Source organism: Megascapheus bottae, unplaced genomic scaffold (genome assembly GCF_031878675.1).
Source record: "Megascapheus bottae isolate mThoBot1 unplaced genomic scaffold, mThoBot2.hap1 H_3, whole genome shotgun sequence".
Taxonomy (NCBI): Eukaryota; Metazoa; Chordata; class Mammalia; order Rodentia; family Geomyidae; genus Megascapheus; species Megascapheus bottae.
The window spans coordinates 664,613-691,837 of record NW_028327860.1 but is presented as its reverse complement, the minus strand read 5'-3'; the positions used below and the strand labels follow the sequence as shown (position 1 = coordinate 691,837).

At 55.4% G+C, this 27,225-nt stretch overlaps 1 protein-coding gene across 1 annotated transcript; it reads right to left on the bottom strand.

The window, feature by feature from the left end:
* Positions 1-146: 146 nt before the first annotated feature.
* Positions 147-4,228, bottom strand: LOC150038936 (transmembrane 4 L6 family member 4). The gene is made up of 5 exons (XM_090328228.1): positions 3,875-4,228; positions 3,496-3,585; positions 2,152-2,288; positions 684-873; positions 147-361 (listed from the first exon to the last, which is right to left on the bottom strand). The coding sequence occupies exons 1-5, from the start codon at positions 4,226-4,228 to the stop codon at positions 344-346; spliced, it is 789 nt and encodes a 262-aa protein (XP_090184354.1). The 3' UTR covers positions 147-343.
* Between the last annotated feature and the right edge of the window lie 22,997 nt (positions 4,229-27,225).

The window sequence follows — 27,225 nt, the reverse complement described above, 5'->3', positions numbered from 1 at the left end:
GGATACACACACCCATGGCCTCTCCCCAGAGAGCACGGCCGGAGAGCCTGGCCACCGCGGCCGGAGAGCCGGTCACCACGGCCGCTGGCCGCGCTCCTCAGGTCAGATGCGGGCGTCCCCCCAGCAGCCGTCCAGGCGTCGGGGCCGCTGGCTGGCCACGCGCCCGCTCTGCAGCGAGCCACGACCACGTTTCCACGACGTGGCCAGGCGGCCCCGATGGACACAGCTCGGCTGTCTTCGGCGAGGGCTGGGGGCTGGCGTCCGGCGGGGACGTCCAGTCGGTCTGTCCGTCTGTCATCCTTCCCACGCCGGCCGCGGGGCCGCAGCTCACCGGGGGCCGGGCCTAGACGGGCCCCTCGCCCTGGGGGCCGGAAGGGTGCTCAGTCAGTCTGGTGTCCGCCCCTCTCCCTGCCGCCTCTCGCCTGGACGCAGGCGGTTTTCTTTGTCTATGCTATTACTGAACACGCGTGTGGGCCCAGGGCCCAGCTCCGAGGGAGGCCAGGACGAATGGCAGAAGAGGCGGGACTGGAACCCAGAACCCTGTATGGCGGTCTGTGGAGGCCTCCCCGCCCCCGCCCACAGCCTGGCTGCGGGTCGCTCACACCCCGCGCGGGCCAGCACGGACGCCCCCGGGCGCGAGGCTGACCGTCCCCGGGAGGCCCGGCGCGGCCCGGCCCACTCACCCCGCAGCAGCCGCAGCAGCGGCAGTCTCCGCAGAGGGTCCCCAGCAGGCCGTTGACCGCCTGGACGGCGCACAGCACCATCTGGACCCCGCCGATGACCAGCAGGATGGAGAAGAGCGTCAGGTTCCAGGGCACCACGTCGCGGGGCGCCTGGCACTGCTTCCACAAGGCCTGGTCACTGAGGTAGTCCCTGGAGGCGAGCGGGAGAGGAGAGGACGCGGGAGTCGGGCGCCTCCCCGCCTTCCTGCTTAGGTGTGCGCCAGGCCTGGAGCCTGGCTCGGGGCCTGCACGCTGCCCCTCAGGTTTTCCCCGGGACTCGAGCTCTACCACGCCGGCCTTCCAGTGCCTTTCAGTGACCTGTCCGCCCGGGCTGGCTTTGAACCGTGATCCTCAGATCTCAGCCACCTGGGCAGCTGGGATGAAGGTGCCAGCCCCAGGCTGGGCCTGGCCTTGAGAAGCCAGTGGACTCAGGCCTTGGCCTCACAGGCGAGTGAGCACGCCCTGTGCCACACGCGCTCCCCTTAGCTTACGCTGACCCTGAAAATGGACCCGGGGTAACACAGCTCATGGGCTGCACAAGGTCGGATTTTCAGCAGATTTTGTGTTGCATCTGACCTCTCGCTCCCTATTTTGCCATTCGTCTGTGGCTCTGCCTGTAACATTTAAACTCAATGACATAAAAACTTGGTAAAGACCAGGAATTTTCCAGAAAATGTATCCAAAGACAAAGCCTAGAAGGCTTGGATGAATGAATGGTAAGGTGCATGGCGGCAGCACCCCCTGGTGGTCAAATCGGAGACGTGCAGGCCGAGGGCCCGGGGAAGCTCAGCCCGCGGGCGGCAGCGCCACCCTGTGGCGGGGCTGGAGAAGTGCAGGCCGAGGGCCCGGGGAAGCTCAGCCTGGGGGCGGCAGCGCCACCCTGTGGCCAGGCTGGAGAAGTACAGGCCGAGGGCCCGGGGAAGCTCAGCCTAGGGGCGGCAGCGCCACCCTGTGGCGGAGCTGGAGAAGTGCAGGCCGAGGGCCCGGGGAAGCTCAGCCCGGGGGCGGCAGCGCGACCCTGTGGCCGGGCTGGAGAAGTGCAGGCCGAGGTGGGGGAAGCTCAGCCCGGGGGCGGCAGCGCCACCCTGTGGCCGGGCTGGAGAAGTGCAGGCCGAGGGCCCGGGGAAGCTCAGCCTGTAGGGCGGCAGCGCCACCCTGTGGCCAGGCTGGAGAAGTACAGGCCGAGGGCCCGGGGAAGCTCAGCCTAGGGGCGGCAGCGCCACCCTGTGGCGGAGCTGGAGAAGTGCAGGCCGAGGTGGGGGAAGCTCAGCCTGTAGGGCGGCAGCGCCACCCTGTGGCCGGGCTGGAGAAGTGCAGGCCGAGGGCCCGGGGAAGCTCAGCCCGGCCCCCTCCCCTCCCCTCCCCCGGGCCCTCCCCTCCCTCCCTGGCCCCCTCCCCCTCGCCCCCTCCCCCGGCCCCCGCCCCTCACCCGTTCTGGAAGGGGTAGCCCCAGGTGTTGTTGCTCAGGAGACACTTGGGGCCTTTGTGGATGGAGACCGCGGAGATGACGAAGGAGTAGCCGGCGCCCAGGAATCCCACGACGGCGAAGAGGATGGAGGTGAACATCTGAGGGGGAGGAGGGGGAGGAGGAGGAGGGGGGGAGGAGGAAGAAGAGAGGACGAAGAGGAGGGGGAGGAGGAGGGGAAGGAGGAGGGGGAGAAGGGGAGGAGGAGGAGAGGAGGAGGGGGGGAGGAGGAGGAAGAGGAGGAGGGGGGAGGAGGAGGAAGAGCAGGGAGAGGAAGAGGAGGGGGAGAAGAGGAGGATGGGGAGGAGGAGGGGGAGGGGGAGGGGAAGAGGAGGAGAAGGAGGAAGAGGGGGAAGAGGAAGGGGAAAGGAGGAAGAGGAGGGGGAAGAAGAAGAGAAGAAGAGAGGAGGAAGAGGAGAGGGAGGTGGAGGAGGGGGAAGAAGGAGAAAGGAGGAAGAGGAGGAGGAGGAGGAGGAGGGGGAAGAAGAAGAAGAGAGGAGGAAGGGAAGGAGGAAGAGGGAGGAAGAGGAGGGAGAGAGGAGTTCAAGAAGTTAAGTCTGGTCTAGTGGTGGAGTGCTCGCCCAGCGCTCCCGAAGCCCCGGGTTCGATTCCTGGTACCGCATACATAGACCAAGCGGAAGTGGTGCTGAGCTCCAGTGGCAGAGCTGCAGCCTTGCGGAAGCCCAGGGGCAGGGCTGGCACACGGCAAGCGTGCGTCCTTCCCCGCGGGGCTGGCCAGCGCCCTGAAACCCCCGGCCCGCTGCCTTCCTCCTCGAGTGCTGCCATCCCACCCTCCCCAGAGGCTTCCTTTTTCTCATATCCCTTCATGTCACCGTTGTGGAAGGAAACCCAGGCCAGGAGCGGCCAGGAGCTCGGGTGAGAAGCACCGTCTGGCCTTGGCGGCTCCCAGCCCCAGCCGCTCGGGAAGGGGACGTCGGAGGATCCCGGCTCAGAGTCCGCCCAGGCAGGAAAGTCCAGGAGACTCGTCCTCAGCGAACCAGCGGAAAGCCAAGGGGAGCTGGGGCTCAAGCGCTCGAGGACCAGCTGAGCACGAACGCTCAGGGCAGTTCTCAGGGCCTGGGTTCAAGCCCCAGGATGGGCACCCCATGGACAGAACGGGAGTGCCTGGAGGAGGGTGGGGAGGAGGGGCGGGGGTCCATCTCAGCCTGATGCTGCTGCTCCCTTCCAGCTGGGGAGACCTGGCCTCGTCCTGCGCTGCGGCTACCATGCCCGGGGTGGGGGGGGGTCGGTGGTGCTGGTGTAAGCAGAGCACCCGGGGTGCACCTGCAGGCGGGGGGGGAGGCTCACCGCGAAGCGCTTCCCGCAGCTCTCGTTCCCACAGCAGCCGCAGCAGTCGTTGTTCTTGAGGCCCAGGAACACCAGGGCTGGGAAGACCATCTGTGGGGCACCCGGGGCTCAGGGTGAGCTGGGGTCCACGACCTGGCACCCCGAGCCTCCGTGCAGAGGCTGAGCTGGGTGGGACTCTGCTCGTCGCTTCTCCTGAACAAGCGCCCCCTCCCCAGAGCCCCGGCGCCCAGGAGTGCGGGGGAGACGGGGTCAGCGAGGGGCACCCGTCCGGGGGGCGTCGGGGCCTCCCCTCTGGCTCTGAACACGCTGTCCTCGGAGGGCCGGGTGCTGGCCGCTCGGGGCACCCCGTCCCGCTGCCCTGCTTCTGCCCTCCACTCACCAGCACCCCGCTTCCTATGATGCCGCCGAAGTACCAGACCTCCTGCGACAGATTGCTGTTGTCCTCTATGACCTTCCCGCCGGGGAAGAAGAGCAGCACGTTGGCCAGGAAGCCCAGCACGGCCAGGGGGATGAGGGTGATCCCCAGGCACTTGGCACAGCTCCCGGTGCACATGGCGGCGTGGTCTGCCTTCCTCACCGCCCAGCAGGGTCCTGGCGTCCGACGGGACGGGCGGCGGTGTGGCGGCTCCTCTGCGCTCGGGCTTTTATACCTCCTCCCCGCTGGCTGTTTTGTTTCTTCTTGCACCCCCATAAATGAGATTACGCTCGGTGTAATCGTTCCATCATTTGTCATGGCAACCAGTGACCCCTGTTAATAATCCACCAGCACAGACAAGACACAGGGCTGTGGGAGGGGGGGGGCCTGGCCCGCAGGGGCACGGCCTCTGCCCAGATAAGCACAGAGCAGGCCGCAGCCACCCGACGGGGACTCGGCTCTGCTCTCCCCCACGAGCCCCGGGGACACGGCTCTGCTCTCCCCCACGAGCTGGGACCCAGGCTGCCCAGGCCTCAAGTGCTCCGCACACAAACAACTCGAGGTGCTAATTGGAAACCACTGAGCTCGGGCCTGGTCTGAAAGGACAGAAGCAGAACAACCTGGGTTCTGGGTCTGCCTGCTGCGTCTCGGGCCCTGTGGCCCAGCTTGTACACGCCGGGTCCCTCCCCACGTGTCACGAATGGGCAGAATTTTTCCCTGTCAGCTTGTCCAGCTTCTTCTTCCGTGGGGTAATGGAAAGGCCGAAGCAGGGGCAGGCGGGCAGGGGCGGGGGGGAGGAGATGCCTCTGTGGCGGTGGGAAACACACCCCCCTCCTGGCGTGGCTCAGCCGTGAACTCGTGACCCAGTCTCGGGGTGTGTCAGGGGACCTCTGAGCCGAGGGTGGAGGAGGCCGGCACAGGACGTGTCCCCCCCACGCCCCAAGATACACCCGCTTCCTGATCAGCAGGAATGTGACTCCCTAAAAAAGTACCTGTCATTCCTAATTCTCAGAACTTCGCCCCAAAGGACCAGGCAACAGGCAAAAGGAATTGAATCCACCGTGAGTTCAACCATTTGGTCTGGCTGGAGACTTGAGGGCCCTCTGGGGACTCTCTACCTGGGAATTAAAAAAAACACAGTCTATTATTGTTACGTCCCGGGGCTTGGATCTCAGGGCCGGGCACCGACCCTCGGCTCAAGGCTAGCGCTCTACCACGCCCCAGAGATGGATTTGGACGGAAGCACCCAGCTCCAGCCCTGGCTGCTGTTGGCCATAATAAACCCCCAATAACCCCCACAGAGTGGTTCCTACCAGTTAATCAGCCTCTCTGGGATGCCCACAGATGCTAAGGTCCAAGCCAAGGGCATTTCCCAGCCACAGAGGAGTCAGCTGGGTGACTCCCTTCCTTTCCGATGTGGGGATGAGCTAGGATTTGGACTTGAGGGTCTAATCGACAAAATCCGAGCGCACAGATTTGGGTCCCGTTCTGCCCTGTGACACTAAGGGGTGTCACACGGCCCCCTCTGAGTCTGGTCTCCACCCAGGGTCATAGCCGTGACCTCTGAGCACTGGCTGGCAAGTCTGTCCCCAGAAGCTTGGCCTAAACATCGATCGTCTCAGCAGGCGCCTGTGTCACCACAGTTACGGGGGAAATGTTTCCCCTCGGGGCACCCTGAGCCCCATCCACGCCCGCAGGGCAGAACGCCACGGGCGCTCCTCGTCACCCCTTCAGAACCCAGTGCACACACTTACCTGGCTGACACGGGCACTCCTCTCTGAAGGGGACGGAGCCCCACTCGTTCAGACCATGGCGTGCGCTCGACACGTCCAGGCTCCTTTAGGCTTTCATCTCACCTTGGGGGCTGCGCCACTCCAGACTGGGAACCAAAGCTCTCCCTGGCCTGGCAGAAGAACAGCCTCGGACAAAGCCCCGGCTGCCCCCCACGCACGGCTTCCCGCACCCCTCGGCCGCGCCTCTGCGTCTCCCACCCTGAGTTCCGATGTCCTTTTGGATCACTGTGTGTGTGACGGGGCCGAGGGCTCGTGTCTGAGCTGGGCTGTCTGTGAACGTGGGTGATGAGGGTGGGACTGGAGGAGGAGGGAGCTGGTAGAACAGAGAGGGCATTCCACGTGGCGGATTGCTCGTGGCTCACTCCATACTCACTCCTCGTGGCTGATTCCACGTGGCAGGCAATTCTTCCTCACCACTGGGAGTAACAAACACTCCGCAATGGTGCCCCCCCGCCGGCCTTCTCGAGAACCACATGGATGTGTCTCTGCCCAGTGGCGTGGTCCCTGCGTGGACCCCCCTCAGCCCTGCTGTGCCTCCTGGGGACCTGGACCATGTTTCCGTCCACGCACACACTCTGGGAGCCCCATCTCAGCCTCAGGACACCCGGAGCCCCTCTCTGCTTGGAGCCTGGACACCCCACTCTGCATGTATGGGCAGCCACTGGCCTCGACATGAGCGGGGGCGGCACAGGCTGCCCAGGTAGAGCCACAGTGACACCTGTTGAGACCTGTGTGACACCTCTGCGTGAATCCTGCCTGTGTCAGGCCCAGGGCCCTTGGGCCACGGGACACTGAAGCGGGTACAGCAGCGAGGCAGGCAGTCTTGCCTGCCTGGGACTGCTCTCCCGGTGTGCAGGCTCCGGGTCCCTGGAGTGGCCACGTCGGGCTGAGCTGGCGCTGCGGGTGCCAGGCCTCTGCGGGGACTGGGCAGTGGCGGTGGGCGCCGTGGCGTCCCCGGCGGAGAGCACCGTGCCTGGAACAGAGAGCACCGTGCCTGGAACAGAGCTATCAGCGGACCCCGTGAGTCACCTCAGCCACGGCCTTATCACCCGAGCTTCCTGTGACCCTTGCCCCACACCTTGACATTTATGAGCCCCAGTGAGGCCCCTCCAACTCCGATAAGAACCTATGACGGTGTGTTAGTAAGCAGAGGCCTCTGTTTCCAGTGGCATCCGTGCGGCGTGGTCCCTGGGGGCGTGATGTGGAATGCTGAGAAAAGAGATGCAAAGTACCCCGACTTCACTGGCTGAGGGGGGCGGGGGCGACCGTCTCCTAAACACTGGGCACCGGATGGAGCAGGGCAGGGCCCGAAAGCATGGCCGGTGTCTGTCCTCTGCCAAGCAAAGGTTGGACCCAGAATAAGGGGAGACCCTGGGGGCATACAGACCCCAACATGTGCATCTGTGTCACTGAGGAAGAGGGCCCACGTGGCCCCCACGCCTCAGCCTGCCGGGCTCGGGCGCCAGTCAGCCAGGTAAGCACCCAGGGGAGCCAGAAAGACACGTTCGCTTATGACTGCTAAAAATAAGCAGGCATGCCACACCCCAAGATGACCGGGGAGCAAGGATTCTAATCACCCCAAGATCCTCTAATAAAAGCCGATTGCTTCCTTCTCTGGACTTGCTTATCGTGCATGGCGGAGGAATGGATGTAAGAATGTCAGCATGCCACATGGACCCACCGCGGGTTGAAGGGGAGAATCCGGACGGAGACCCGAGAGAAGAGAAACAGCGGGGCGATGGCGGGGGGGGGGGCAAGTAGACGGCTTAGCCTATGCACAGCTCTGAGTGCAGCTGGGAAAGCCACGTCTCCATCTCCCCCACAGCCGATGGGCGCACGTTGCTTATCAACACAATTCTAGTTGGCGAGGGGCAACATTGTCCAACACGAAACGTGCTCTGTACCCGACTTCGGTGACTGTCACCCCTCCGTCCGTCACCTTTGTCATAACAATACCAAGAAAACAAAGTCTGAAAACCATCCTAGCTATCTCTGATTTTGAGGTCTGCATGTGCTGTTCGTCTTTAGGTGTGAAGAGGAGGAGGGGAAGGGGGACTGGGAGCCAAACTGGGGGCCCCCTCTGAGCCCTGGCTGCCCGGCCTGCCGGTATCCACGGTGTGGACCCCGTCACGGAGGATTAGAGCTGCAGAGGCCTCGGGCATGAGTTGGGGTGTCTTAAATATCTGCACGTGGACTTGTGTGTGAGGACGCAAGACTCCGCTGGTTCTGAGGCCAAGGGAAATAACCACAGACAGAGTGGCACCCACAATGCGGGTAACAGGCGTTGCTCACGCTGGGTCAGGAAGGCCCAGGGTTTCTCTGTCCTGTCCGCCAAGTGCCAGGGAGTGTTCAGTCCTCCTGAAAACCCTTTCTAGTATTTACAAAAAAGGCTTAACTAAAGAAAATCAGATTTTCTATGGACCACATCCCACTCTGGGAAGAAACCAGGAAATGGCTTCTAAATAGCATTTCCTGATGTTTCATGAGCCATCATTTAATTTCTCCCCCCAAGGACCCGCACCCTCGCCTGTCACCGTGAGCCAGGCATCGCCAAGAACCGGAGACAGAACAGAGACCGGAAACACATGTGCCCAGCCCCGGGCCCGCTTTGCGCCCGAGGGAGGGGACTGGGCACTGGGGCCAGGATGGCTCGTGAGGGTGGGGCCAGCCCCTTCCGTCCCTGGGGCGTCACAGCTCTGCACCCAGGGGTGTGCAGCACCCCACAGCCCCCCCATCCCTGCTGGACATGAAATTCCAGGGACCTCTCGGCTATGTCAGGAATTCAGTAAAGATGGGTCAAAGGGACTAACCAGTACAAGTAATCTAAACCCAGCGCAGCCAACTGGACTCCACGGCCTGGCCCGTGCGTGGCGCAGGCTTGTGGGCAGAGGCTGCGTGCTTTCTCGCTGCACCTGGTCAGGGTGAGCAGGGAGGGAGGCTGTGACCCCAGGGAGTTTACTTTCCAGACAAGAGTCTGCTTTCTGCTGGCTCCCGTTCAGGACAAAGGCTAAGGAGAACCTTGAGTCTCTTCTAAACCCCGTGGTAACAGCCATGGTTACAAACCTGCAGGCTTCATCGTCAAGGGCCCAGAAACTCAAGTAAAGATCATGGAAGCATCCAGACATGTGATGGCATTTTGCTCTCCCTTCTCACTTCTTGCTCCAACCCCCATACTTTCGCACAATAGCCCAGCAGCTATGGGAAATGAAGGTTTGGGGACCCATAACATGTGCCTTTATTTTTATTTTATTTTTCGGTGTCAGTGGTGTGGCTTGGACTCAGGTCTCATGCGCTCACTTGGCTTTCTTGCTCAAGGCCTGGCACTCTACCACTTGAGCCATGGCTCTCTTTCTGGCTTTTGGTGGGAAGTGTCTCAGAGTTTTCTGCCCTAGCTCAGGGCTCAGCTCTTAGTCTCCTGAGTAGCGAGGATAACAGGCGTGAGCCACCAGTGCTCGCTGGCTTATTTCATTTGTAAGGAAAGCAGCCCCAGTGGAGAACCTAGCAGGTGAAAAGCACATTTCCTTCTCTTCTGAAAATTCAAATGGCAGCTCTGAATTCTAGTACACCTTGACCAGGCCAGAAGCTAAAAGGTGTTACTTAGTAAGGAATACACGAAGACCTGGACGTACCGCTGGTGTATTTGTGTGTGTGTGTTTATGTGTGTGCATGTGCGTGTGTTGCATGTGTGGGTGTGTTTTCTGTTACACTCCCCACAGACTCTGAGGTGCTTTCAACAACCTCCCCAGACAGAAACTGGAACTCGTCATTTGTTTTGAAGACTTGTCCCAGATTGCACAGGAGAGAAGAAACGTCCATGAGCAGTCATTAGCTTTCTCGTCTACCAGTGCGATGTCATTTGCTGTTCTTTCTCTTATTCGTTTGCCTGTTCATTCAAATGTGTGGTTAGTAGGTCTGACTGCCACAAACAAACCCATCAAGCCCTCGTTCTTCTCCGACTCGAGTGAAGGAGGGGGGGTTAGACCTTCGCTGGGAAAGCTCCACCACTCCCCCTCCCCGCTCTCAACGCTGGGGATCCACGGAAAAGTCTTTAAGAACACAGACATTTGCAAGCCGTCAGCCGCTCCTACAGCATGGTCTCCTCCTTGACAGTCAGAAGCATGATTAGGGCTAGAAGTTGGTTTGTTTGTTTGTTTGTTTTTTCAAATTGAAAACATGATCGAGAAAGCATGATTGTCACAATAGACAAAAAGGTAAAGGATAGGCGCATGCCGAAGCAGGAATAAAGAAGGAATAAGCCAATAGAAGGGTAGCCTCGGAGATAAGAAAATGCAAAGGAGCCTCTGTGATTGCACGCCCCATTTTGCCTGTCAAATGAGTGACGGTGGACGGAGACAGGGTCGCCTGTGTGGGGGTGGGGAGGGGGGAGGTAGACTTGGCGTGCTGATGCCGTGAGGCTGTGGCAAGAGCCCTTCAGAGCAGGAGGGCAGTGTCACCCAGCCACCCGTCTCCAGAGACCAGGCCTCCCCTGACAACGTGACCCTGTCATCCTGTGGCCAGAGGGAGCGGGGTTATTTCATGAGAACCAAGCTGGCTGTGGTTCTATTTAGACCTTCTGGTGACTCAACACCCCATCCCAGTTCTTGACTCTTCCACCTTCTGGGAGCTTTTCCCTCTCTTTTCAGACCCGTGCTGGCTCCTCTTCCTCCCATCCGGATGGCTCTCTGTGGGGACATTTCGATCACCATCTCTGATCTTGAGCCGTAATTTACTACCTGGTGGCTGGGAAGCAGAGCTGGGCAGACCCAGGGCTTCGGAGTGAGGTGGCGTTTCATTTTGTTTTCAGGTTTTAGCAAGGCTAAAGTTAAAAGTGGGAGAAAACATATTTTCCTATGCAGGAAATGGGAGATAAACATTCAAAATGGCAGTTCATACTGGTAGCATTGATACTCTAGGAGGAGTGCGTGCGCGCACGCGTGTGTGTGTGTGTGTGTGTGTGTGTGTGTGAGTGTATGTGGTGTGTGTGTATGTGTGTGTGGTGTGTGATATGTGTGTGTATATGTGTGTGTGGTGTGTATGGTGGTGTGTGTGTGTGTGTGTGTGAGTGTATGTGTGGTGTGGTGTGTGATATATGTGTGTGTGTATGTGTGTGTGGTGTGTATGGTGGGGTGTGTGTGTGTGTGTGTGTGTGTGTGTGTGTGTGTGTGTAGGAGCCTAGGCCCTCCTCATCCTCAGACGACAGCTTGAGCCCTTGCCAGCTTCCTTCAGGTCCTCAGGGGCCACCAGGACCAGGTGTGGACAGAGTCCTTGCCAGCCTCAGCCTGGCTCCCTCCCTCCCCCTCCCCCCCCCCTCCATCTCCTCCTTTCTCAGGACAGTGCTCAGGGTGTCCCCCACCTCCACAGATGGACCACCTACCCTGAGGACATCTCCCCCTCCCCCGCTCCATCCCCTCCTCCCTCGGGACAGTGCTCAGGGTGTCCCCCACCTCCACAGATGGACCACCTACCCTGAGGACATCTCTCCCTCCCCCCCGCTCCATCCACTCCTTTCTCAGGACAGTGCTCAGGGTGTCCCCCACCTCCACAGATGGACCACCTACCCTGAGGACATCTCCCCCTCCCCCGCTCCATCCCCTCCTCCCTCGGGACAGTGCTCAGGGTGTCCCCCACCTCCACAGATGGACCACCTACCCTGAGGACATCTCCCCCTCCCCCCGCTCCATCCCCTTCTTTCTCAGGACAGTGCTCAGGGTGTCCCCCACCTCCACAGATGGACCACCTACCCTGAGGACATCTCCCCCTCCCCCGCTCCATCGCCTCCTCCCTCAGGACAGTGCTCAGGGTGTCCCCCACCTCCGCAGATGGACCACCTACCCTGAGGACATCTCCCCCTCCCCCGCTCCATCCCCTCCTCCCTCAGGACAGTGCTCAGGGTGTCCCCCACCTCCACAGATGGACCACCTACCCTGAGGACATCTCCCCCTTCCCCCCTCCATCCCCTCCTTCCTCGGGACAGTGCTCAGGGTGTCCCCCACCTCCACAGATGGACCGCCTACCCTGAGGACGTCTCCCCGGCTTCCCAGCCTCAGCCCACATTCGTTTTCCTCACAGCTCACTCCCCCTCCTGTGCTACTTTGTTCATCGCTAGTTATTAGTGACGGCTCTTCCTTGCCCTGAGAACGTGGCCCCCAGGAGGTAAGGGCTGTGTCTGTCCTTTCACTCCCAGGCCCAGAAGGACATCTGGCACCAAGCCCTGGAAAAACATTTACTGAATGAATCAATATCACATATTAATATAACCTAAGATACAAGACCCATAAGGAAGGCCTTGCCAGCAGTGAGTCAGATTTAATATATGTGGACGTGCTGACAAAGCTTGTGCTATTTTCATCCTCATGTGTATTAATTACCCATTGAGCCAGTGAGCCCCAAAGGACCTGTGACCCCAAACCCCAAGGTGCAAACCACAAGACCCCGAGGCTGCTCAGCCTTAGACCCCCAGAAACCTCGGCCTGGATTCAAGAAAGCAAGTCAGAACTACACTGAGATTCCACCTCACCCCAGGAAGCATGGCCATTATCAAGACACAAAGCCTAACACATGCTGGTGGGGACGAGGCCGAAAGGGAGCACGACTACACTGTGGATGGGAGTGCCAAGCGGGAGAGCACTCCCGTCCCTGGGCACACTGAAGCTGGCAGCACAACCATGTTCACTGCAGCATTAGTTACCACGGCTAAGACAGCTGCCTCTCAGTGGATGAAGAGCAGGTGGCACATAAATACACAATGGAATTCTGTGCTTCCACCAGAAAGAATACCGTGGCCCCCTTCATAAAGAAATGGAAAGATTTGGGGAAAAAACATATTAAGTGGAGTAAGCTGAACCCAAGGAACCCAGGCTCCCATCGTTGGTAGGGGTTAGTGTAAGTCTAGGATAGGTCTAGCAGAGGATCACAATAGCTCAATGGCTATGTACACACAACCATAGAGATGCTGCCAATTGAAACAATCTCCATGATAAGGAAACGGGCTGCTGCTGTTGTTTTTAAATGTTCTGTGTGAAGTTATTTCTTTTTTTCTTTCATTTTCTTTCCTTTGTTGTATCCTCTGTCGTCCCTGTTTTTGATTGTGGTACCCTGTGTCTTGTATATATGTCTATCTGATTTGAGGAAGGTGAGGCCAAGGACAAAGGGTAAATCGATGCAGCAGTGATACTCACAAGGCACTGTTGGAAATGAACTTTACACCTGGGGGGGGGAGGAGGGGAAAAGGGGAGGGAAAGTGGGAGGAAAACAAGGGAGGGGGAACAGTGTTCCACAAGAAATGCCCTCATTACCTTACACATGCACCTGCAACCCCTCTTACATCACTTTACAATAAAATAAAATATTTCTTTTAAAGAAGAAAGAAGAAACCCAGGCTTGGGTGGCACTGTGGCTCTGAACAGATGGTTGAAATGGCTTTGTGGAGCCTCTTGTTTTCATATGCTATCAAACCACTGATAACTTTATTTACATTATTCGATAATCACTCTGTGTTCCTTCTGCATTTGAGCTCGGCAAATGTCCAGGTTTCTGGAAATGTATTTTTTCCCCCTAATCCTTCTAAGATCTTCCATAAAGTGCAACAAACATCTCATTGCATCTTAGCATCTAGAGTTGGGGTTCAGTACTCGCAAAGCTAGAGGAAAGGATTTCAAAAGGTTTCACAACAAAGAGAAGCAAGTGGCAGAGGAAGCCGGCACGCTGCGCCTGCATCAAGCACTTGTGCACATGTGTGGAGAGCCAGGAGCAAGAGAATCTATTCTGTTGTCCCTGTCAGGGCCATGAAGAAACCATGGCGGGATCTTTCTACTGTACTGCTGTCTTCGGGCACACACCTGAAAGGAGAGTTTCTGGGTAGCACTCTGGCTAGGGGAGGTGTCTGAGAGATGCTGTGCTAATGTCCTGTCATAAGGGATGACACTGTCACCAGCCCAGTGATACACAGCCTGCCTTGCCAAGCTGCCCTCCTGCCACGACATATCCCATGACTAGCCTTACAGCAGGCGTGACGGTAACTGGGGCACGCTACGTTCTGGGGGTACAGTGTAGAACTACCTGTCATGTTGTGAAAGATTTAAATATGTGATGGGGGGGGACAAGAGAAAAAACACATTCACAATACAATGCTGCTGTAAAACCTTGAAGAAGACTCCCTAGCGCAGAAGTCCAAAAACGACTGGAATGTTATACCCACTATTTTTTTTTTTTTTTTGCCAGTCCTGGGCTTGAGCTCAGGGCCTGAGCACTGTCCTTGGACTTTCTCAAGGCTAGAGCTCTACCACTTGAGCCTCAGCACCACTTCTGGCTTTTTTCTATGTATGTGGTACCGAGGAATCGAACCCGGGTCTTTATGCATGCTAGGCAAACACTTTAACCACTAGGCCAAACTCCCGGCCCCTATACCCACTATTTTGATCGTTGACTACGATTAGCCCATAAGGTAATGCAATATACCAAGATATACATTTACATATCTAAAATATCCACAATGATTTTATCTGCACAGTGAGCCCCCTCCCCTCCCCCTCCTCAGCTCAGGGCTTCCTCAGGATCTCCTGCTCTTGCTCAGCCATTGCCAGCTGGGCAAAGGCCCAACTTCTGCGGCTGGTAGGGACTTGAGCCCACACAGAGGGGAAGCTTTGTCTCTGATGGCCCCATATCCATCTAGGGGCTGTGGGGCTGGCCCACTGGTGAGCTTGTGTGCTTACCTGTGTGATGTTGTTTTTGTTTTCTTTTGACTAGGCCTCTCAAGGGAAGTCAGAGTCAGGTGGAGCTGGCTAGTACTAAATAAATCTATGAGACTGATTGATCAGATTGCCTGCTATCTACCTTGAATGGGGAGGGGAAGCACATTCGTAAGGAATCGTGCATATTCATGTTCTTGGGCTAGAGTTTCCACCCTCACTTCAGGGAAGGCCCATTGTAGAAAAGACCAAGCCAGGGCCGGGAGTTTGGCCTAGTGGTTAAAGTGCTTGCCTAGCATGCATGAAGACCTGGGTTCGATTCCTTGGTACCACATACATAGAAAAAAGCTGGGAGTGGTGCTGAGGCTCAAGTGGTAGAGCTCTAGCCTTGAGAAAGTCCAAGGACAGTGCTCAGGCCCTGAGCTCAAGCCCAGGACTGGCAAAAAAAAAAGACCAAGCCAGAATGAAGAGAGCTGGGGCAGAAGCTGGGGGCAAGGTCGTCCCAGAGGAGCCGTGCGTTTTAAGGGGCTGAGACTGCCCTTTCCATGATGTCTGCACACCTCTGTCCTCAGGTCCCTGCGAGACAACACACCTCGTGGGACAGGGAAAGTGCCGAAGTCACCTGCAGCCAGCGCTCGTCAGAGACAGCTGCTTTTCTCTGCCGCTGGTATGGCTTGAGTCTAAAATACCTTTTACAGCCAAGTCCCAGCTCTGAAAGGAGGGGGCGTCTCCCTGGTAGTGTTTCCTGACAGCTTTCACTTGTGTCTTTAAACACCGTTATCTGCTTCCCCTGCCAACGACCTTTGCCTGGGCGTCTGGGGACCATTAGGTTGCTGAGGGGCCCTGGGCACGCTAGTGCACTCTCCATGCGTGAGTCTATTTTGCTGGCACTTAGTGCCCCACACTTCACTCACAAACACACTGGCAACAGAAGGGCAGGCTTCTGTGCGGGGCAGCCCTGGCCGCGTTTCCCAGTAAGATTCACCTTCAGGAGCTCACTAAAAGATATAGATATGGATATAGATACATATTTTGTGCAGGCACCAGGCTTTGAACTCGTGGCCTTGGGCTTGCCAGGCAGGTATTCTGACCCCTTGAGCCATATCCTCAGTCCCGATGTTAGTTCCTTTTTATCTCTTCAGCATCCCTCAAGCGCCTGGTAGACAGTGAGGCAGAGGAGACCGTTCTTCATAGGATCCCCACTCCCCTGCACGCTTTAGGCCCATGGCCACTGACCCATCTGGACTATGTCCTCTGCACAGCAGAGTACACTGGAGAGTGACGGTCTCTCCCTCGGGCAGTCCCTGGGCGTCCTCCTCCTCCCGCGTCACAACCCGGGGAAGCGGCAGCAGGCAGCTGGGGAGCTTCAAAGCAGTCAAGTCTCAGGGAAGCACTGCAAGGTGGTTGGATGGACGGACGAGTTTAAAAAAATAAAATAGGGGTTGAACATTCTTCTGAAAAATCAACTGTTATGAGAGAGAGAGAGAGAGAGAGAGAGAGAGAGAGAGAGAGAGAGAGAGAGAGAGAGGCCTATCTACCCTCCCCCCACTGCAAGCACTTCTGTTGGCCAGGATTATTTCCCAACAAGTTTTCACAGAAGGGCCAGAGTGCATTCGTCAGCCTGTGTTTGTTTTCCCTATCAGTGTTGACTCTCCAGCTATGTTTGGACTTTTGTGCTGGGAACCAGTAGCATCGTGCAGGGAGATCACCCAGCCAGAGGGACGCCCAGGCCTTGCTCCCTCTCTCCGTCCAGGCCCTCCGTGCACTGGGCTCAGGCTTTACTCTCCCTTGCTAAAAACAACACTCCGTGCCTTCAGGGTGACGCTGGTCCTCTGCAACCCCAAACGCTGGCTTTTTGGGTGCTTGTTTTCTCCTGGCTTCCAAGGTGAACTTGAGTCTTCTCTTGTTTAGGGTGCTTGGCCACCCTGAGCCTGGGAACTCTGTGAAGAGTTTCCGGCAGGGCCGTGGCCAAGCTGCCCCCCAGTCAGTCGCGACAGCGGAGGCCGGGGCAGGGCGCCGGCGGCAGGCACCTGGGGAACAAGAGAGGAGACACGCTTCCCAGGGCTAGGCGCATGGTGTCGGATCACGGGCCATTTGGTAACGATTTCAGCCACGCTACGGTCTGTCACGGAGTAGCAGTCGGGAGAAGCAGGCTTGCCTCTACACATCACCTGACCTCGCTCAGCTTTATTTTTCCCAGCTGTACAAAAGTAGTAGTAGTAGTAATAATAATAATAATAATTCTCTATTTTAGCATTAAAGTATCACAGTCCGGTCTTTAAAGCAACGCTCCTGTGACCCTCTCCTCCACAGCTTGTACTTGGCTTTCGCAGGACTTCAGGAACATATGGGGTTGTAGTAGCAGAGTTGAGGCCCCTCACAATCCTCTTGAGACTGAGGCTTCCGTTTTTTGCCCTGAGAAAAACGTGGCCTTGAAATGTGATTGAAAACTTTAACCGTGGCAAACCTGACTCACTTGGGGGCACTGCTTACGTAATGACCTGGATCCTAGCAATAAAAATGAAGCCCTTGTTGGATAAAGACACGATATCTTTCTGACTCATTTCATGTCCTTAAAGGAGCAAAGACCTCCGGACTAACCTGTGACTAACCTGTCCCCAGGAGGCCTGAGCAGAGGAAGCGTGGCTGGACTTCCTGTCCTGTCACTCGCCGGCTCACTGGCGGTGCAGAAAGACCTCCCCGTTCCCAGAGACAATTCAGATTGACATCACCGGGGTCACCCCCACAGCATCAAAAGCTGGTGAGGATCCTGGGGGCCGGTGGCTACTCAGGAGGCCGGGATCTGAGGATCAGGGCTTGAAGCCAGCCCAGGTAGGAAAGTCTGAGCGACTCTTACCTCCAACTAACCACCCAGAAAGCTGGAAGTGCAGCACTAATCTAGAGCACAAAGGGAGCAGTGCCTGGGCTATGAGTTCAAGCCCGGGACCCTCCACCCCCACACACAAAGTGACAGAAGGAATAATAGACAGTAACGTAGAAAAGCATCCGGTCCCTTCAGAGTTTAGCCGTCTTTGCTGAGTATGGTATGTGCATCCTGGATACACTTCCAATGATGCCAAGGAAAGGAAAAATGGCAGAACCACCGGAGGAGCATGCATAGACCGCTTCACACTTCATTGCAGGACATTGTGAATAATTAGTATTGCCTCAATAAATCTCAATTGCTGGTTCCACATACTTGGGAGATACCTGGCCTGTGGCTGGGCTGTAGGATAAAGTGGTGAATTATTTATGTGGGGATACACCCTCTGTAGCCATGACGCGGTTACTCTTTGCCATGGCTTGGTGGCTTTATAGTCCAAATGCCATCTGTATGCTTCACGCATCAGATACCTCTCCAAACCTTTCAATAAATAATGCAGTGCCTCTTACGAACACATTTTAATTTCACAAAATAGGGTTCATTATGTCTTCGTTATGAATTTTAATTCTACTTTAAATACAGACTGCATTTTATACACAGGACTCTTAGATTTATGATGCCGTTGATAACCACATACATTTTCAGGGTAGAATAACAAAGCTATGCTAGGTTTCTATCATAAAAAATAAAGCTCAGTAGAGATATTTGAACAGTTATAACCAGAAGATCCCCAGTGAAGTCATATCAATCCAGCAATAAAGAAGTGGTGACACGGGGGAAAAAAGGGATTCCAGACTACATCTGTTACCTTCTGTTTAAAAAAAGAAGACATTAGGAAAGATAAGAATCCACAGCAGCCATTTCTTTAGCTATACCTCACAGACTCTAAATCTTTGGCTATAGCAATTCGCTTTATTTTTTACTTATTTAATAAAAACGTGGAACACTATTTTTTTCTTTTTCTTCTGGACTTGTCACCTTTCAGATCTTTTTATAGTTGGAGAATCCAACTATATAAAGATAGAAGGAATGGAATGATAAGTCCCATATACCATTATATCTAAAAGATATGGGCATATGTCATGGGATAATAACCATTCCCACAGCTTAGCCCAGGCTTGGGTGTGACCGAGTTGGGCAGGACATAGGCCAAAGAGTAAGGAAAGCCCTCCGGGGTGTCCAGGGATGCTCACAAATATTTACAGGCTTAAATGGTTACTTCCAAACGGAAAGCTGTTGTGTCCTTGGTGCCCTCTACGGGGATTCTCAAGGGTTGGTCTGAGACACGACTTCCAGAATCCTTTCATGGCATTTTGTGGATGGATGGATGATGTGGTGTTGAAGCAGACTTGGTGTCTTCACGCCGCCACAAGTGGCGGAGAAAGGAGCTCTGAGGCTCTCTGGCAGGACAAGCTCCCCAGCTCCCTGTGCTCTGCGGTCTCTGCGGCCTCCTGGTCCCCACACTCCCATGAGGAGAGGGCGCAGAGGAGACAGTCCTCTATAACTACAGCATGGACTTTGGCCGTGCTTGCACAGCAATCCATGCTCACAAATCGTTTTCGTAGAGGCCGGGATGCTGCTGACGATGGGGTTAAGAGGCAATGCGTCTGTGGAGGCAGCGGGAGGCCTGGTTTCCTCCACGCTCTCAGTGGATGTGCTGACCTCAGCCTCTGCCACATAAATGCTCCTTTGTCAGAGTCCAGGGCTTGAGTTTAGGCTCCAGGGGCGTGGATGAAGACAAGACCTTCCTTTTCTGGATTTCCACAACCTCTCCCGTTCTCTTCAACTGGGAGTGGGGATGTCAAGTCATAGTCCTTATGACCTGCTCCAGGGGTCTGCCATCTACAGACATCTAAGATACTTTGAGAACATCTGTTATTATCAGCACGACTTCAAAACAGTTGCTACTAGACTAGTAGTGCTCAAGTGAGTTTATTTTTTTATCAGGAAGTGGTGCATATCACTTGGATAAATGCATTTTTATACAATTATACACACTGGACATTCCCCATCTTGGGAAAAGGGAAATTGAGTCACAGTTCCTCAGTCTCATCTCTGCCATCTCTCTGTCTGGCCTGAAGACGACATGCCAAATAGCACATGTTAACAAACATTCATTTTTTAAAAAAAAATATCCCTTCTTGAGAATGGAGATGTGGCTTAGTTGGCTCAGCCTTGGACCTAAATAAATAAATACCTCTATACCTAAATTTATCTAATATATTACACATATCTCCCTTTTTGTTCTTGGGGGGAAATGAGCAGAGTGCTGAAGTTTTGTTCTTGTGCCATGCTCAGGAAGCAGGGTGGGGGTTAGGGTGGAGAGCAAAGCTGGAGGGGAGGGAATGCTTGCATGGGGTGATTAGGCAAGGAGAGGAAATTGTTCTGCAGAATCTGGAAGCAGCCAACAGCCTTGACCCGAGCCAGGGCTGCCCCTCTGCCCACATGGAAGGGGAGCGGATGGTGTGATGGCCTGCCTCTGACCCCGGAGGCTGCCCCTGGGCTGGGGCTCAAGGACCACGGGGCTCTCATGCCCAGAGCGTGCCTGAAGAATGCGTGGATTTCGGATGTGCCCTCCAGCACCTTACTGCAGAAGCCCAGGCGACTTCCTGCCGGCAGAACAGGTGCATTCTAAGTCCCAGACACTCTTACGTGGCACAGGCCTGCAATTCCCACAGAACGTTTCAACCCCCAGTCTGAGAAGGTCATTTCCAAATCGCCCTGACAGCAGTACTGGGACACTTGGGGGAGGAGGGGCTGCAGACTTTCTCTGCCATTCAACAGAGGCCAGGCTGAGGGTTTAACGTGAGACCCGTGAGACCCGGCTGGGGGTGCCACAAGGGTTCCCGCAGGAAACGGCTGTGCTTGCGCAAGCTAAGGCAGAGGAGGCATCCCTCCGTGACTCAGCTCCCCAGAATTTCAACTCCCTTTCTGGGGAGGAGATCTGAGGCGCGGTGTTTATATTAGACTCTGGGGTGGAGTCTGACTGAATGCAAGTCTCCTGTGCCTGTGCCAGGCAGAAACCCTGAACACAGGCGGAAAGGAAGGGCCCTGCCTGCCTTGGCCGGCAGAGAACGGCACAGCCAGTCTAAGGCTCTCGTGGTTCCTGGGTCTCTGTGTCTGTCTGTCTGTCTCTCTGCCTCCCCACCACTCTACAGCTGGTCCTGATAAAATTCCCCAGGGCAACAGCCGTGGTAATCCGAGTTTTTAGTTTCGGTGGGAAGTTTGCCATGCTGGAGTCTGACATCCATGAGAACCAGTCCCGCTGCCAGCGGCCGAGCCATGAGGTGTGTGTGGAGGTGAACTCACTACCCTGGAATGACGCCTGGCACCAGCCCGCGTGGCTCTCTTCTCATCCCCGAGGGCACTGAAGTCATTCGCAGGATGGGACAATCGTGCAGAGGACTCAGCCACACAGGAACACTCTCCTGGGAAGTGTTCAGGGTATCCAAAAACAGGCTGTGTACCACTGCCTCGTGTCCCAGCAGTGTCGTCCATGCTCCTAGTGATGAGAGGCAGAGAGGAGATGGGGCCTCACCCAGCTGTCCACAAAAGCACATGAGGTGAAAGGGCAGGCGGGGAGGGGCTCTTGCTGAAGACTACCACAAAGGGGATAAATGGAAATATGTTCCTTCCTCCCTCCCTCCCTCCCTTCCTCCCTCCCTCCCTCCCTCCTTCTTTTCTTCTTCCTCCCACACCCTTCTGAGACAGAGTCACACAATGTGTACAAAATTGGCCATAAACTTGTCACCCCCCTGCTCCCACCTTCTGAGTGGAGTGCAGCCATCACAGGCATGCACCATCATACTTGGCTGAGACTTCACAGCTTCTCTCTTCTACTGTATCTCGAAGATCCTTTTTATGACAACTGTCTTTGTGGCACACATCTCGTGTGTTGGCAGTTCTGTTTTGCTAAGCAAACGAAGCGCAAACCATGTTCACTGAACACTAGTTACCTTGATTGTGAGCTGTCTGCCAGAACCGGGAACATGCAGCCTCCTGGTGATGGGCCGTCTTGTTTGAAGGATTAACTTTAAAATCACCTAATTAATTAGAACCTGAAGAAGTAAATGTCTCAGAGTTATGTGCTTGAGAAGTGCCAGGTAAGAACTTCCTCAGTCTGGGCGGATCTGTTCTTTTTCATCAGGCCCATGAGATGGTAAAAGTTAATCAGATCCATGAAGAAAGGTGTGGGGACACTGAGTCAGACAAGGCCTGACACTCGCCAACCTTTTGACCTGGGTCTGTCTAACCCCTGTCACATGGGGAAGCTAGAAAGGTCAGCTGCTGACTTGGGGGTGACTGGTGTATGACCTACATATGAAGATATATTCTGTATGTTATATTTATATACATACATACATACATATACATATATAGTATATATATATATATATATAGAGAGAGAGAGAGAGAGAGAGAGAGAGAGATTCCACGCGTGAGAGAAAGCAGATGACATCTGCCTTTCAGAATTAGTCTTCATTGAATTAGCACCATCATTTCCAGTCCTGTCCATTTTCCTGCGAATGACATGGCTTTGTTCTTCTTTAGGGATGAGCACTGCTCTGTTGCCTCTCTAGATGACATTTTCTTAGTCATCTGTTTTGGGGCACCCAGGCTGATTCCACGCTCTGACTACAGTGAACAGAGCTGCTGTTACGTATGATGTGTGGGTGTCTTTATGACTGACTTTGGTCCTAGGTACGAATACTGAGTGGAATATGAAGATCACGTGGTATTTCTATTTTTAGCTTTTCAAGAGGGCTCCGTGCCGATTTCCATAGCAGCGGGGCTAACTTATCTTCCCATGCACAGTGCATATGTGTCCCCCCGCCCAACCCTTGCCAACAGCAGTTATCACTGGCTTTCTTGTCACTGGCAATTCTGGCTGGATAAAATAGATCATCAATGTAGTTTTGATTTGCAATTACTTAAGGGATAAAGAGGTTGACATTTTTTGTTGTTGTTATTTTGCCAGTCCTGGGCTTGAGCTCAGGGCCTGAGCGCTGGCCTTGGACTTTCTCAAGGCTAGAGCTCTACCACTTGATCCTCAGCACCACTTCTGGCTTTTTCTCAGTATGTGGTACCAAGGAATCGAACCCAGGTCTTCGTGCATGCTAGGCAAGCACTCTACCACTAGGCCACACTCCAGGCCGAGGTTAGCCATTTTTTAATGTAGTTATTAAGCACTTGATCTCTTCTTCTGAGAAATGTCTGTTCAAATTTGTCCATTGGTTTGTCCTCTTGGTGTTTATTTTATTCTTTTTGACCTCTTTATCTACTCTGGATGCTGATCTTTCACCTGATGAATAAGTGGAAGGTTTCCTTCTATTCTGAAGGCTTTTTCCTTGATTCTAGTTGTTTACTTTTCTGTGCAGAAGATTTTACTTAGCATTTTTATGGTTATTATAAAGATGATACACAAAGGGGTTAAGGTCACAGGTTGGGTAGTGTAAACCCCTTCCCTGGCTCTCTTCCAGTTCCCAGCCCCGCTCCCCACTCACAAGCTGCATAGTTCATTTTCATCGTGAAAATCCACTGCTGAAAGTCCACTGCTGCATTTGTTCAGCTTTTGTCTTTCCATTTCTGCGCTCCTCTACCCTCCCAAAGGCATATACATGAACAAACAGGACAAAAAGAAAAGAAAACAAAACGGCAATAAAGAGAAAATGCTCGTTTCCATTTCCTGGATAAGTATTTTGTATGCCCAGAGACACACAGGCATTGTGTCCTCCTTTGGTCTCACTGTGTGTGAGTGCCTAGAGAGCCGAATAGTTCGTGTCTGTCTATTTTAGATCCAGCATCTACAACTGAGAGAAGACCTGTGCCAATTGTGTATAGGTACCATAGCTTTTGGATACATTCATCTACTGGAGAGGATCTGGGCTTTCTGCAAATTGGCTGTTGTGAACAGTGCAGCAATGATTGTGGATGTGCAAGAGTGTTTTTTGTTTTTTTGTTTTTTTTAAATTGTATCCTCCTTTGTGATGCTGTGGGTTGTGAGGGAGATCTAGGCTTATTTTTTTGAGAAACCTCCAGACTGCCATCCAGAGTGGTTCTACCAGTTTACATTCCCACCAACAGTGCATAGGGTTCCTTTTTCCCAACATCCCTGCCAACATTTGTTGTCATTCAAAGTCATAATGTTGGCCAATCTAGCGGTGGTGCGATGTTTTGATTTGTGTAGACGCTTTTGGACGGGATACAATCTTAGAAGTTTATTCCTGCTCTTGTTTTTTGAGCAGCTGGGATTCTAGTCAGAAAATAGCCGCCTATCCCTCTGTCTTCAAGGGTTTCCCTGTGTTCAGAGTTTAAGGAACTTTAGGTCAGTATTGTCTCTGATCCATTTTGATTTGACTTCAGCATAGGGTGAGATGGGAATCGAGATTTTGGTCTTCTGCATGCGGATATCCAGCGTTCCCCGCACCATCTGTTAAGAGGCTGTCTTCCCTCGATGTCTGTTTTTGGCTCCTCTGTTGAGAATCAAGTGGCTGTAGTTGTTTGGGTTTGTTTCTGGGTCCTTCAATCTTTTCTGCTGGTGTGTGAGTCTGTCTGGATACCTGGCTCCCCGAGCCCTGGCGAAGCAGCTCCCACAGGCAGAGGCCCCATCCAGTTGTCCAGGGTACTTGGCTCCCTTCAGAGCGTGGCCCGGCAAGCATCTCTTAGACTTAGAAAAAGGAATACCCTCCTTCTTTAGTATTGACTGGGGGGCAGAAAAATCAGGTCTGCATTAAGAAGAGCAAAGCATACAGGCAGAGGGAACGATGACAAGAATGAGTATGGTACGGTGTACTTCCTGCTGCACGAGGCTCCCCTTGCCTCTGAGTCTCGTCATCCCCCCACACCCTGTCTTTGAACTCGTAATTAGTGCCCCTTCGGTTAAAGTGGCTGAGCTGGTTTCTCTCACTCATAATCAGAAAGCTCTCACGAGCATGGTTGCAACTTATGAATCACAATGTTATGCTCAAGTGAGTAATAAACTAGTGCCTTCTCAGCGAGGAAAGGAAAACACACATGGCGGAGTCTGAGTAGGAAGCAAGAGATGCGAGTTCAAATGCTTCTCAGAGAATCCCCACACCCTAGAGAACCGTATACTACTGATGCCGGCTCCTAAAGGTGACACATTCCCACGCGCTTCCTGGACAGAATAATGCAGGTAAGAGCAACGGTAAGTGGCGTGGGCACATGACCAGCCAAGAGACCCACACCTGGTCACCCTGCTAAGCCTGTCTCAGAGTGGTTTCCTCTGTCTCCCTCCTCCTCCCGGACCCCTGTCATGCACTCTTCACCATGGACAACTCTGTGCCATCCTTTACAGATGGTCTCCCTCCTGAGGGAAGGAACACGTTGTTTTGTTTACTGCTCTATTCCCAGTGAGAAGGCCTTCCCTAGGAGCGAGCGAGTGAGTGGATGAGTGAGGGGATCAATGGACGGCAGAAAGTGGGGTACAGGTGGGTTAAGACATGTACTCTCCAGGCAGTGATGGGAGGGGAAAGGGGTGGGGCTAAGGCCAGAGCTGGGCTAAACTGACCCAGAGGGACACTGCAGAGGTTCCCTGAGCAGAGGGGATAGGGCTCATAGCCCAGAAAAAGGCCAGGATCCTCTGGATAGTATCACAGATAAGTTATTGAGAAAAAGCACAGTCAGAACCCTACACCAGAGCCAGGACCCTACACCAGACCCATGGCCCCACACAAGAGCCATGACCCCACACAAAAGCCATGACCACACACCACAGCCAGGACCCCACACTAGAGCCATGGCCCCACACCAGAGCCATGACCCCTCACCACAGCCAGGACCCCACACCAGAGCCATGACTGCACACCAGAACCAGGAACCACACCAGAGCCAGGACCCCACACCAGAGCCAGGACCCAGACCAGAGCCAGGGCCCCACACCAGAGCCATGATCAACACCAGAGCCATGACTCCACACCAGAACCAGGAACCACACCAGAGCCAGGACCCCACACCAGAGTCAGGACCCCACACCAGAGCCAGGACCAACACCAGAGCCAGGACCCACACCAGAGCCAGGACCCACACCAGAGCCAGGACCCCACACCAGAGCCAGGACCCCACACCAGAGCCAGGACCCACACCAGAGCCAGGACCTACACCAGAGTCAGGACCCACACCAGAGCCAGGACCCACACCAGAGCCAGGACCACACACCAGAGCCATGACCCACACCAGAGCCAGGACTCCACACCAGAGCCATGATCAACACCAGAGCCATGACTCCACACCAGAACCAGGAACCACACCAGAGCCAGGACCCCACACCAGAGACAGGACCCAGACCAGAGCTAGGACGCCACACCAGAGCCATGGCCCCACACCAGAGCCAGGACCCCACACCAGAGCCAGGACCCCACACCAGAGTCAGGACCAACACCAGAGTCAGGACCCCACACCAGAGTCAGGACCCCACACCAGAGTCAGGACCCCACACCAGAGCCAGGACCAACACCAGAGCCAGGACCCACACCAGAGCCAGGACCCACACCAGAGCCAGGACCCCACACCAGAGCCAGGACCCACACCAGAGCCAGGACCTACACCAGAGTCAGGACCCACACCAGAGCCAGGACCCACACCAGAGCCAGGACCACACACCAGAGCCAGAACCCCACACCTGAGCCATGGCCCCACACCAGAGCCAGGACCCCACACCAGAGCCATGGCCCCACACCAGAGCCATGGCCCCACACCAGAGCCAGGACCAACACCAGAGCCAGGACCCCACACCAGAGTCAGGACCAACACCAGAGCCAGGACCTACACCAGAGTCAGGACCAACACCAGAGCCAGGACCAACACCAGAGCCAGGACCCCACACCAGAGTCAGGACCAACACCAGAGTCAGGACCAACACCAGAGCCAGGACCTACACCAGAGTCAGGACCAACACCAGAGCCAGGACCTACACCAGAGTCAGGACCAACACCAGAGTCAGGACCCCACACCAGAGCCAGGACCCCACACCAGAGCCAGGACCCCACACCAGAGCCAGGACCAACACCAGAGCCATGGCCCCACACCAGAGCCAGGACCAACACCAGAGCCATGGCCCCACACCAGAGCCAGGACCTACACCAGAGTCAGGACCAACACCAGAGTCAGGACCCTACACCAGAGTCAGGACCAACACCAGAGCCAGGACCCCACACCAGAGCCAGGACCCCACACCAGAGCCATGACTCCACACCAGAGCCATGATCAACACCAGAGCCATGACCCACAGCAGAGCCATGACCCACAGCAGAGCCATGACCCCACACCAGAGCCATGGCCCCACACCAGAGCCAGGACCCCACACCAGAGCCATGGCTCCACACCAGAGCCAGGACCTACACCAGAGCCAGGTCCCCACACCAGAGCCAGGACCCACACCAGAGTGAGGACCCCACACCAGAGCCATGGCCCCACACCAGAGCCAGGACCCCACACCAGAGCCATGGCTCCACACCAGAGCCAGGACCAACACCAGAGCCAGGACCCACACCAGAGCCAGGACCCCACACCAGAGCCATGGCTCCACACCAGAGCCAGGACCAACACCAGAGCCAGGACCCCACACCAGAGTCAGGACCCACACCAGAGCCATGACCAACACCAGAGCCATGACTCCACACCAGAGCCAGGGCCTACAGCAGAGCCAGGACCCCACACCAGAGCCATGGCCCCACACCAGAGCCAGGACCTACACCAGAGTCAGGACCCCACACCAGAGCCATGACCCACACCAGAGCCAGGACCTACACCAGAGTCAGGACTCCACACCAGAGTCGGGACCCCACACCACAGCCAGGACCTACACCAGAATCAGGACCCCACACCAGAGCCATGGCCCCACACCAGAGCCAGGACCCACACCAGAGCCTCACAATCATCCTGAGTGGAAGTGGACAGTCTTGAAGAGGAAGGCAGGCAATGGCTGAGGGG